This window comes from Myotis lucifugus, unplaced genomic scaffold (genome assembly GCF_000147115.1).
Source record: "Myotis lucifugus unplaced genomic scaffold, Myoluc2.0 scaffold_128, whole genome shotgun sequence".
In the NCBI taxonomy this organism is placed as follows: domain Eukaryota; kingdom Metazoa; phylum Chordata; class Mammalia; order Chiroptera; family Vespertilionidae; genus Myotis; species Myotis lucifugus.
In genome coordinates this window covers 3,191,577-3,204,280 of record NW_005871176.1, presented here as the reverse complement: position 1 = coordinate 3,204,280, position 12,704 = coordinate 3,191,577, and the positions used below count along the sequence as shown (strand labels likewise).

Genomic DNA, 12,704 nt, shown 5'->3' with positions numbered 1-12,704 from the left:
GGGAATGGGTAAGGGGGCGGCTTCTGTTTCGTCCCGCCGCACAGCTGAGGCCTAGCCCCCCGAGGCGCGTCCTCGTCCTCGTCCTCGCTCATTCTCCCTCGGCCCCTCCGACCTCCGGCCCGCGGTCCGGCCCGCCGGGCGCCCTCCCGCGGCTTGTCGCGGTCGGCCGTGTTTTTCCCGCCTCCGCCCGCCGCTCCACGCGGCCGGGCCGCCTGGCCGGCGGCCTAAGGCGCCCGCAGCCCCGTCGCCTCTCCCTGCCGGAGCCGCCTCGCTCCCTCACCAGCCGCCCTCGCCACGAGTGGGATGTGTTGATGGTCCGGACGGGCGTGAAGGGGTGGGGTGGACAGAGGGCGGGATGCAAACCCCGGGCTATTTGAGCCGAGAAAAAACTTTCGTGGGAGCGGACGCCGAAGGCCGACGTGTGTAGGGAACCTCTCCCCCTCCCCATGCTGCATGCGAGTCGAGATTTGAAGGAAAAAATGACTACTAGGGGCCGTGAAACTTAGGCGTCAAGCGGCGCCTGAAATATGTAATTCTAAGAATGTTTTAGGCGCACTTCATAGGCACGGGGGTTCTCTCTTAGACGGCAGTGAGCATATTGCCGACATTTAAAACTTACAGCCACTGGGTTCTCGAAAGGTCCGGTCCTTTCGCGCTGCCTGTTTGCGGTTCTGCCGTCTTCCAGAGGCTGAATGTATGTCTCATGAGTCAGTCGCAGGATAAGGGCTTGAGACTCTTAAACCCTGAGATAACCGTTAGTTTTCCTCTCGTTGGTTCTTTCACGACCCGTCTCTTCATGTGAAGAATTTGCACAGAGATGTTTAGCAAAAGCCAGGGAGGGGCTAGTGCTGACTTCCCAAATCTCCCAGCAGCCCTTTTAAATCTTAATGAAATTTTTGCTTTTTGCAAAAAATGCTGAGATCAAATGACTACAGTTACATTAGTATATTTGCTGCATCAGAATTTGGCTGTGTGGCATTGTGTTGAATTGACATAAGAGTTTTAGGTGTGGTCTCCTGTGACCTACAAAAGTCTTTTTTTTTAAATGAGCACATGGTATTTGGTTCGAAGAGAAAGGTGTTTCCGTGATCTGAAAGGTTTTATTTTCTAGAACCTACTTACTTTACATTTTTTGGTTGAAGTTTACAATTTTTTTTTGTTGTCGGAAATTTCAACCATTTTTGGATCAACTTGCAGTGAGCCTTTGCAATAAAATAGTAGCCATAAATATTTCTGTCTTGTCCTTAATATGCAGCTTGCCTTTTTGCTTTACATATACTTTAAAAAACATGCCACCTTAACAGATGTTCATTGAACTTTTCTGTTAAAAATTTGCTTGCTTTCTGTGACTAATAGTATTTCCAGATGCAATACTGTAAGGGTCTTGTGATGCTGATGAGAACGTTTGAGTTCTGATCATCTTATGGTCGTATTTGGGGGTCGGGGAGCATGGGAAAATAGAACTATATATTCACAAAGAGACTTTGGACTTTAGGATGCATCTTCATGGAAATAGGTTGTTACTAATCAGTAAACGTATTCATCTTACACTGTAAGTCATTTTGTGTGGTCAAAAGTGTGCCAGTTTTGAGTGTTAACAAAAACATTTAAAAAAGTGTGCCAGTTGATCAGAATTTGAGGCTTGCCTTGAGAAACATTTATCAACCCAGAGTTGAACCACCAAGTCTGTGCCTGTATAAACATTAGTGGGCTCTCAAGTCTTAATAATCTGTAATCATAAGAAGTCATGATATTATCTCATTTCAGAGTAACCCTTTCTTACTATCTATTACCTCCTTCCTCTCAATCTTCCTCCCTTTTTCTTTAACTTCAACTAAGTATTAGTGGACTTTGAAATGAAAAAGTTGCTTTAAGTCAGAAAACGGGCACCTGGTGCATTTGCATAGTCTTTGATAAGCAATCTGGAAGTGTGGTTATCTTAGGAGTTTTCGTGCTTTTAGGAAACTTGTATTTTCTTTATAGTTGACTAGGTATCTTGAGTTTCATCAGTAAAAGTAGGTTTTTTTTCTTGAGATCCACCTTCATGCCCTTTATTTCAGTATTTGTTGCAATTTCTATATTCTGATGCTTATTATCTTCATCACATTGTAATTTCACCACAGACAAACTTTAATTTTCTGTCTTGAGGCAGTATAGAGACTGGCTTTGTATGTTTTACGATTTAATCTCTCTCTTTAGGGAGTTGGTTCATTTCAACATTACATACAGGTTGAATATGCAAAATGATTTGGGTAGGTTAATCTGAGACAGCTGACCTAAGTTTATCCTAGTGAAGTAATGTTTTTTGAAATTATTTGGAAGAAATTAGTTGTCCATTCTTTATTATGTTTTTGCAGCTTTATTTTACTGATGTGAAAAATTCAATATGTACTCATGATTTTTTTAATATGAAGCCACCTCAATTACAGGTCACTTTTTATTTTATGTGGACTTAAACAATCTTTTAGCTTTTAAACTTGGTCATTTTTTCTTTTAAATCTGTGAATGGGAATAGCAAATTAATTTTAGAACAAAAAATAATGTCAAGTTGTGTGTTTTTTTGTTTTGTTTTATGTGAGGCGGAGAAACCAAACTACCAGTGTGTTGAATCAGAGACAGCAGGGCATTTATTTCACACTATCTTGGATTTGAAGTAGAGCTAGGAAAATTTGAATGTTCTTAAACCTTGCTAAAGTGGTGTGTGGGTGTTCATTATGTTTTTAAACCAAACTTTAAAAAACGGTATAAGAATTGAGTGCTGAGGGGCTTTTTAGGATTTTCTGGTGATTTGTTGATATACTCGTCAGGACACAACAGCTGCTTTTGTTAATCAGCGATTCTACCTAAGTAAATGTAAGCCTTTATTTAACCTAGTGTACATGAAGTTCCTTAAAGATCTAATGCTTCCATGTACATTTTCTATGGTTTTACAGGATTGTTATTGCAAATTTAGGTCAGATACATCACAAAAGGCATAAAATATTATTTTGATAGAGGTTATTAGCAGCATGTATACAAATTAGTTTAGATAAATCATGCATTGTCCTACAAACTAGTTATTTTTGGCTTAATGTAATATAGCTCCTGAATTTTTTCCAGCAGCATAATAAAATGGCTAATCAGGTGAATGGTAATGCGGTACAGTTAAAAGAAGAGGAAGAACCAATGGATACTTCCAGTGTAACTCACACAGAACACTACAAGACACTGATAGAGGCAGGCCTCCCACAGAAGGTGGCAGAAAGACTTGATGAAATATTTCAGACAGGTATAATATGCATTTCTTGTTTCTGACTGGTTATGAAAGTGAGGGCAAACCACTTTGAATTTTATAGATTTTGTTAAGGTTAAATAATACTTATTGTTTCTGATCTATGTAGAGCTGAATGTTTGTTACTTTCCCTTCATTGAGGGCATATTGGGTTTGACTTTGATATTCTTATCTCATTATTTTGAAGCCTTCTTAGTGTTGAATATGCAGTCTTAGTTGTTTCAGAACAGTGCATCAATTTGTCTTAGATTTACCACCAAGTAAAATGTATGTTTCAGCTTATCAAATTTTACTTTTTCCCTTAATTTAAAATCAGTCATCATTTTGCTTTTACTTTTCTACTTTTAGCTTCTTAAAGTGATTGTTAAATCAGCTTAGGTCTGATTAGGTGGCATAATAAGAGGATTGGTTAGACTGTATTGTCTGAAATGATAATAAATGTCAGATTCCTTGAGAGTTTGTGCTTGTCTAGTTTCTATTAAATAGAAACACACATCTCTCAGTAATATGGAAGTGTTTGGTTTGTAACAGCTGCTTTTTTAAATCTAGAAGTCCCCTGGTTAAGTACTTAGGCAAATTTGAACATCTTAATATGGTTGGTTGTAAGTGGTTTGAAGTTCTAAAGAGGGAGAGAAATATTTACCCTTAGAGAGTGTTGTTCAAAATAAACGTATCTTCCCCCTTTGGGGCCATGGATGGAAACTTCCTTCCTCAGTGTTTTGTGTGCCTATCCAGATTTTGGGAGAGAGAATTGAATTGTCTCACAAATGTGTCTTAAGTACCATAGTAACATGTAGTGGTGTGGTTTTTTTTTTGTCCTTAAAATTTATTTTAGATATGAAAAGCTAAGGATAATTTCAGACATTAAAATGACATCTAAAAATTATTCCTGAGTGATGGTCCCATTTGAAAATCAGTCCTCAGGAACTTTCTGTGACGTTCTGCCATAGAGAATTGGCAGTGGTCTGCTTAGAGATGCTCTCTTGGCAGAGTGCTTTGTTATTGATAAAAGGCTGATTGTTTTAAGTGTAGGGTTGGATTGATAGAATGGATTGCTGGGTGTCCTGAGGTGTGGCTCTGGGTGTTGATATGGAATATTTAAGTAAGGAAACTCCAATTATTTAGAGTTGCTCATTTTGAGCTTTTAAAATAAATCCTGGCAACATTTTTTAAAGGTACCTTTGCAAGTGGCATTACATTTATTTAAAATATATTTGCTGTATGGAATAAAGTTCTTTTTGGTTTTACCAAATGGAGTCACTTCTGATATTAGTTCATATGGACTTAGGGTTTTAATCTGCCAAATATTTCTATTTTACATAGGATCAATTATGAAATATATTCCTTATACATATATGGAGAGGAAATATAACACTTAACAGACTTAAGTGATTATATTTGAAACTTAGTGGATGTTCTGTGTGCAGTTAAATATACTACATATACAGAATGCAGTGTATATTTTCTGTATAGTTTACTTGTAAGTCCTTAATGCCATTTGAAAAAAATTGTCATTGTTGACAGTGTTGTGAATGCCACAGCATCTTTTAAATCTCAGCTTGACACTTCAGAAGAAAAAAAAAATGCCTTAAAATGCGACTTTCAGATTTGACTGATCAAGCTGCACTTGAATTCGTAGAAGAGTTTAAAATTATGCCTTTCCACATTCTGACTGCAGCAAAGTAGATGCTTAGATAAACGAATGTGTTTCATGTTATCTTTGGTGCTGAGGAAGAAAAGCCTTTGATACTTTTTGGAGAGCGGAATAAATTATTTAGTAAAAGTGGTTCTTTCTTATCCCCCTCCCCCTGCCCCCCACCTCTTGTGTGGTTAGCAACAACTACAACAGTCTATATAAGTTGAAGATTGATCCTTGGGAAATACAGTATGTTGTTACCACTCTTAACATAAACCAGAATTTGTTATATTAATGCTTAATCTGTGTGTGTGTACATCAGATTTAACTTCCAAGACTTAAACCTCTGACCAGTGGGAAATGGGGTTAAGATTTTTATGTTTTTTATGGGATATATTTACACCTCTATATGAAAAGCTAAGGATAATTTCAAACATGATTAAAATTCACGTTTGTAGTTACTGACATTTTATCTTTTATTTTCATATTTGAACTCCTGACCTTTCTATATAGTATTTGTATAGCTGCCCATATGCATATAGTAAAATGAAAATGTAGTGTGTTAGTGATAGTATTGAATGTAACTGTTCTTGATTAAACATTGATAGCACAGATTAGAGTATCCCTTTTGTTGCAATAATGTTACCCCCTTTCAATTTGATTTGTAGGATTGGTAGCTTATGTGGATCTTGATGAAAGAGCAATTGATGCTCTCAGGGAATTTAATGAAGAAGGAGCTCTGTCTGTACTACAACAGTTCAAGGAAAGCGACTTATCACATGTTCAGGTAAGGCTATTACTCAGAAATGTCTTTGAATAACTAATGACCTGAAGTTATTTTACTATTACGTTTTTCCTGTGGAGTAGTAGTATTTTTTTGTTTGTGATTACCTTTGCTTTTATTTATTTTTTTAAAATTGATTTCAGAGAAGAAGGGAGAGAGAGATAGAAACATCAGTGATGAGAGAGAATCATTTGATTGATTGGCTGTCGTCTGCACACTCCACAGTGGGGATGGAGCCTACAAACCGGCCATGTCCCCTGACCCAGAATTGAACCGTGAACTCCTGGTTCATAGGTGATACTCAATCACTAAGCCATGCCAGTTAGGCTGCCTTTGCTTCTTTTAAAAAATCAGTTTAAGGGAGGAAAAATCTTTTGTTTATGGCAAAGAGTTTTCAGAAACAGTATAAAGTAAAAAAGTGTCCCTCCTCTCCTTTATTTGTAGTAAGTTACTTTAAAAACTTAAAATCAAAGTTTGCTAATTGTTACTGGTTTTTTATTGTTTACATTGCTCAGATTTTAAACATTTTGGATCATTTGATCCTGTTTTATTTTCTTCAAGGGAAGTAATGAAGGTGGGAGAAATAGTTTTCGAACATGTGGCAAAGATAGTCCAGATGCATTTAAATATCAACAAATGAAAGACTGTCTTGCTGTTTTCTGCACCATTCGCTGGCACATAGTAACCAAATACTTACTGAGTGAATAAATGAGTAAATATTTTGTTTAAATTCTGGTCTTCTGAAATTAAATTTCATATGTATTTGACCCTTCAACGATTCCTGGTAATTCTTTTTCATTGAATTACTTGCCTGTTCTAGAACAAAAGTGCATTTTTATGTGGAGTTATGAAGACCTACAGGCAAAGGGAGAAACAAGGAAGCAAGGTGCAAGAGTCTACAAAGGGACCTGATGAAGCAAAGATCAAGGTAAAACTTGACTTGGTAATGAAATCAAATTAATGATGAGATTGAATACTTTAAAAAAATATATTCTACACTAATAAAAGAGAAAGATGCAAATTGACTGTCACTTCACGATGCCCACCAGCCAATCAGGAGTGAGCATGCAAATTAACCCAACAAAGATGGTGGGTTAATTTGCATACACAGGCGCTGAGCGGCTGGGGGCAGGGCGGCTGCTTGCGGGCGCACCTGCGCCAAGTGGCCTGCATCCCAGGAACAGGTGTCCTCGGGAGCCAGGTTGCTCTGAGCCTGTAGGCCTGGAGCAATCGGGGTCCCAGAACGCCTCCGGCCACTCCGGGCCTACACGCACAGGCGCCGAGCGGCCGGGGGCGTGGCGGGAACATCCCCGGGACCCAGGCGCTCTGAGCCGGCGTGCGTGCGCAAGCGGCCGGGGGTAGGGCGGGAATGTCCTCCGCAGCGAGAGAGCAGACAGCAGACTGTGGGGGAGCAGACAGCAGGGCCCTGCTTGCCCGTGGCCCCGGCGGCGAAGGGCAAGCAGGCCCCCACAGAGAGCAGACACTAGGGCCTGCGGTGGCATCAAGCAGGCAGATCCGCAGAGATCAGAGGACCACAGGGAGCAGGCCTAAGCTGTCAGTAGGACATCCCCTGAGGGCTCCCACATTGGAGAGGGTGCAGGTCAGGCTGAGGGATCCACTCCTCCCCCTCTGTCCCCCTTCCCCATGCACAAATTTCATGCACCGGGCCCCTAGTATATATATTTTTATTGATTTCAGAGAGGGAGAGGGAGATAGAAACATCAGTGACGAGAGAGAATCATCAATCAGCTGCCTCCTGCTCACCCCCTATTGGGGATCAAGCTTGCAACCCAGGCATGTGCTTTGGGAATCGAACCGTGACCTCGTGGTTCTTAGGTCAGTGCTCAACCGCTGAGCCATGCTGGTTGACATTACTGTTCCACTTTTTTAAAAATATTAGTGTTTAGAAATGAAATAACTTAGGGAAAATTACATAAGAATTTTGGAGGCGAAGATTAATTATATGTTTGGTGAAGAACTGATTCAAGACTCTCCCTCATTTCTTGTTCTTTGGGCTATGAGTGATATATATTTATTGATGTTTCCTATAACAGTTTTTTGGATTGATCCAGTCATGTTTCTGGTTCATTTTATTTCTAAGCACTTTGTTTGTTTCTTTTAAAAAATATATATTTTTATTGATTTCAGGGAGGAAGGGAGAAGGAGAGAGAGAGAAAAACATCATTGATGAGAGAGAATCACCGGTTGGCTGCCTCCTGCATGCCCCCTACTGGGGATCGAGACCGCAATCTGAGCATGTACTGTTGACCAGAATTGAACCCAGGACCCTTCAATCAGCAGGCCGACGCTCTATCCACTGAGCCAAATCAGCTAGAGCCACTTTGTTTCTTTTCTCTTGGTAAAAGTGTTTTTATAACTGCTTTTCTCATTTTTGAGTTTTATTTACCTCAGTTTACTTATAAACTGGGAATAGTAATCATGCCTACCTCACAGAGTTGTAAGAATTAAAGGACTTAAGATATTGAAACTGCTTAGAATAAGACCTGGAATGTAGCAAAAACATATAACTATGAGTCATTTTTTTTATATATATATATATTTTATTGATTCTTCACAGAGAGGCAGGGAGAGGGATAGAGAGCTAGAAACAACGATGAGAGAGAAACATCGATCAGCCGCCTCCTGCACACTCCCCACTGGGGATACGCCCGCAACAAAGGCACATGCCCTTGACCGAAATCGAACCCGGGACCCTTGAGTCCGCAGGCCGACACTCCATCCACTGAGCCAAACTGGTCAGGGCTATGAGTCATTTTTTAAAAATATATTTTTATTGATTTCAGAGAGGAAGGGAGAGGGAGAGAGAGAGAGAAACATCGATGAGCGAGAATCATTGAACGATTGCCTCCTGCACGCCCTCTAATGGGAATCAAGCCCGAAACCTGGGCATGTGCCCTTGACCGGAATTGAACCGGAACCTTTAGTCTGCAGGCCAACGCTCTATCCACTGAGCCAAACTTGCTATGGCTATGTTATTATTTTATTTTTTAAATATTTTATTGATTTTTTTACAGAGAGGAAGGGAGAGGGATAGAGAGTTAGAAACATCGATGAGAGAGAAACATCGATCAGCTGCCTTCTGCACACCCCCAACTGGGGATGTGCCTGCAACCCAGGTACATGCCCTTGACTGGAATCGAACCTGGGACCTTTCAGTCTGCAGGCCGACACTCTATCCACTGAGCCAAACCAGTTAGGGCTATTACTATTATTTTATATACTAGTAGATGAACTGCTATGAAAGGTAAATATAGGGCATTTAGTGAAAGACCAGTGAACCTTAAACAAATGGATATTGTTGTTTAGTTATTTAATGTTGAAGTTGTTTGTACAGTTTTAGGTAGGTAGGAAATATAAATTGTAGTTTCTGCCATATAATTAGCTTACCTAAGTGCTCCTTTGTACCTCTTTTCCCTCATCTGTAAAAGGGCATAACCCCATTTTTCTTTTTTAAAAAATATATTTTTATTAATTGCAGAGAGAAGAAGGGAGAGGGAGAGAGAGAGAGAAAGAGAGAATATCAATGATGAGAGAGAATCATTGATCGGCTGCCTCCTGCACACCCCTAGGGGGGATTGAACTGGCATCCTTGGCATGAGTCCCAACCTGAATTTGAATCAGCACCTCTTGGTAGCTCAGCCAACTGAGCCACACCAGCCAGGCTTAATATTTTAAAAATAATTATGTGAAAACTAGAGGCCCGGTGCCTGGATTTGTGCACCAGTGGGGTCCCTCGGCCTGGCCTGCGGGGATTGGACCAAAATCGCCCGGTGCATGGATTCGTCCAAGGCGTGTCCTGCCCGTCTCACCCAGTACCTATTCGCCAGACCACAGCAGCAAGCTAACCTACTAGTTGGAGCATCTGTCCCCTGGTGGTCAGTGCACATCATAGCTACTGGTCGGGTGGTTGCTTAGGCTTTTATATATATAGATTTGATGTAATAATTGTTTTTTTTAAAACTTACTACTGTTCATTGAATAAGCCTATATTATTTCCCTAAAGCTATTTGCTCTTGATAAGTTGTATGTTTTATATATATAACATGTGTATATTACATTATGCAAGTACCATCACGTGTAACTATGTAATATATTATGCATGTATTATGTAATATATTTCATGTATTTCTATGTTTAAAAGTAGAGCAGCTCTATTTGAGTCAAAGGTAAAAGAATGGAAGGTCTAAGGAAACTGGTATCCTAGGGTTTTTCCAAAGATATTTTTGAAAACCACTGAACTTGTTGATGTCTAATATCTCTTATTGCCCTGACATTGTATAATTTTAAACACATGAAGTGTAAAACTCCCCTTTCTAGATAGATTGCATTTCTTTTTTTCTCATTGTGTCTTTGTTCTGTAGGCCTTTCATATAAGCACAACCTTTAGGGCACAGACATTATTTTCTATGATTTCCCTTAAATACCTAATATAATGTTGTGAGGAAGGTTGGGAATTAGGAAACATGAGGTTTCCTTTGTTTTTTTGAAACCTGAGTATATTCATTTGGTAATTGCCAAATATTTTGAATCTATGCTATATGAGAAATTGTCTGGTTCTTCTTTTTTTTTTTTTTTTTTTTTTTTTTGTACAGTGAGCTTTATTGATGGTGCACAACAAGGTAGGGCTACCTAAGCCCCTCCCCTTCTTCAGGGGGTCTGGGATGGAAACTGTGGTCAGGAGATTCTCAGTGTATTAGGGGATTGATCTGGGGCAAGGGCTCCCCAGCAGCTGAAGGCCTCTTCCTCTTGCTGGGGCTGGTAGTCCAGGGGGCTCTTATTCCTTGGAGACCATGTGGACCATAAGGTCCACCACCCTGGAGAAATTGTCTGGTTCTTAAAGAGCTTATGGTGTAACAGGAATACAAAACAAAAGACCAAATAAAACAGGTTAAATTATTTGAATACAATAGAGTGAAGATGTCAGAAATAGTAAATGGGATAAGCTGCATGGTAGGACTTTTGATTTTCAATATATATATATATATTGATTTTGGAGAGGAAGGGAGAGGGAGAGAGATATGGAAACATCAATAACGAGAGGGAATCATTGGTTGGCTGCCTCCTGCACGTCCTCTACTGGGAATTGAGTCTGCAACATGGCATGTGCCCTGACTGGGAATCGAACCGTTAGCTTCTGGTTCCTAGGTCGGCACTCATCCACTGAGCCACACCAGTTGGGCAGGACTTTTGATTTTTTTAAGGATAGAGAACACGTTATTTGAAAAGAATCACTGGTGGATATAAGTATGGTATATAAAGGGAACAAGTAAGGAAGTCTAATTGAAGTAGAGGGGGTGCAAAATGAGAAATACTGTGGTATGAAGTACGAATTGGTAGTCTCAGGTCAGCTTACATAGAATTTTTAATAATCCTTTCCTCCTATTTCTATTCTCGTAACAAAAAAGTGGCAAGTCCTTAGAGACTTAATTTGCCTATAACTTTCCATTAAATGTATGGAAAGGAGAAGTAAAATAAAGTGGGAGCAGCATGTATTAGATGAACCAATGTGAATTTAGTCTCTCTTTTTTTACCTAATTATAAACTACATAATCTAACAGGTCGGAGTACCTTTTGGGAAATAATATACTGATTTATGTGTGATATTTAATATTCAAGTATAAACAGATGTATAATTACCTTTAGGCCTTGCTTGAGAGGACTGGTTATACTCTGGATGTAACCACAGGACAGAGGAAGTATGGTGGTCCTCCACCAGACAGTGTGTACTCTGGCATGCAACCTGGAATTGGAACAGAAGTAAGTGTTCTTCAGCTGTTTGCCAAAATCTTTATAGTTTATAGATTATTCTATCTATTGTGCACGTAGGAAAAATACTTGATTCTTTTCAAGGTTAGCTATTATTTCTTCGGATATCCATCTGTATTTTGCTGCCCTCATAAGCAAAAATAATTGTAACTATTAGATACCCAAATACTTTGTAAAGGAATGTAGAATTCTTGGATCCAGTTGCTAAAACTATGCAACTAGTAACACACCATTTTAGGTGCTTGGGTGAGGTTATTAAGGAGAAATAATTGCTATATTCTGTTTTTGGTTTTGCTTTATGTCTAATTTTGAACAGTGTTTGTCCTCCCTCCTTGACCCTTTTTCTCTCCATCACATAGACAGTATTTAATATTTACTGAGAGATTTGATGGGAATGGGTTGCACAAGGGAAGGGTGTGGAAAGGTTGAGCACATTGTTTATACTTGAACAAAGAAGTAATTTGTCCTCCATCTGTGCCTTGCTAAAAGTTTCTTCATATTGCTTTATGCTAATTCTTTAAAAGGAGAAAAAAATGGAAAAAATATCCTCTGGTGAGGATTAACAAAAACAAAAAACCCTAAATTACTCCCCTGGCTGGGTAGTTCAGTTGATTGGAGTGTCATCCTGATGCAGCAAGGTTGCAGGCTTGATTCCTGATTGAGACCCATATAGGAATCAACCAATGAATGTATGAGGAGGTGGAACAAAGAATTGATGCCCCCCCCCTTTCTCTTTCCCTCCCCCCCTTCCCTTCCTCCCTCCCTCTCTCCCCCCCCCCCCGCCTCCCCTCTCCCTCCTACTCTCTTTCTTTCTCTCTCAAAAATCAATAAATAAAATTTAAAAAAACTAAATAACTTAATGTTATATAATTATTGATAGAATTGGAATTGGGACTCAACCATCTACATTCCTTATAGGAGCAAGTGTCGTTGAAACATAGTGTACAAGTAAATAGTAATTTGGCCTTTTTTTCACTTTTGTACTCCCATAACCCCTTTGGTATCCTTTATCTTTAATGCGCTACTTATGTAGTAGACCCTTTCAAATTTATATTTTATTTTTAAACAATATAGAAATATAGTTCAACTTTCTTACTTGGACTTCTACAGTGTATGTATTTTTTTCTAATGGTGGGGAACCAAGGCTGAGGCAGCCGCCGCTGCAGCAGCAGCAGAGCCCCTTGCACGAATTTTATGCATCAGGCCTCTAGTATATAATAAACTCT

General features: G+C 39.5%; 1 protein-coding gene across 7 annotated transcripts in view; it reads left to right on the top strand.

The window, feature by feature from the left end:
* Positions 1-12,704, top strand: part of HNRNPR (heterogeneous nuclear ribonucleoprotein R) — a 34,680-nt gene that overhangs the window by 589 nt on the left and 21,387 nt on the right. For 3 of the 7 annotated variants that reach the window (XM_014460291.2, XM_006094036.3, XM_023758341.1), the window contains 4 exons: positions 3,103-3,268; positions 5,576-5,694; positions 6,512-6,619; positions 11,356-11,469. In XM_014460291.2, coding sequence (XP_014315777.1) covers positions 3,112-3,268; positions 5,576-5,694; positions 6,512-6,619; positions 11,356-11,469 — 498 coding nt within the window. In that variant the 5' untranslated portion in view covers positions 3,103-3,111. Of the gene's footprint in view, positions 1-3,099; positions 3,269-5,575; positions 5,695-6,252; positions 6,404-6,511; positions 6,620-11,355; positions 11,470-12,704 lie in introns of those variants that run through there. The other 4 variants (XM_023758340.1, XM_023758339.1, XM_014460292.2 and 1 more) reach the window with 4 other exon arrangements.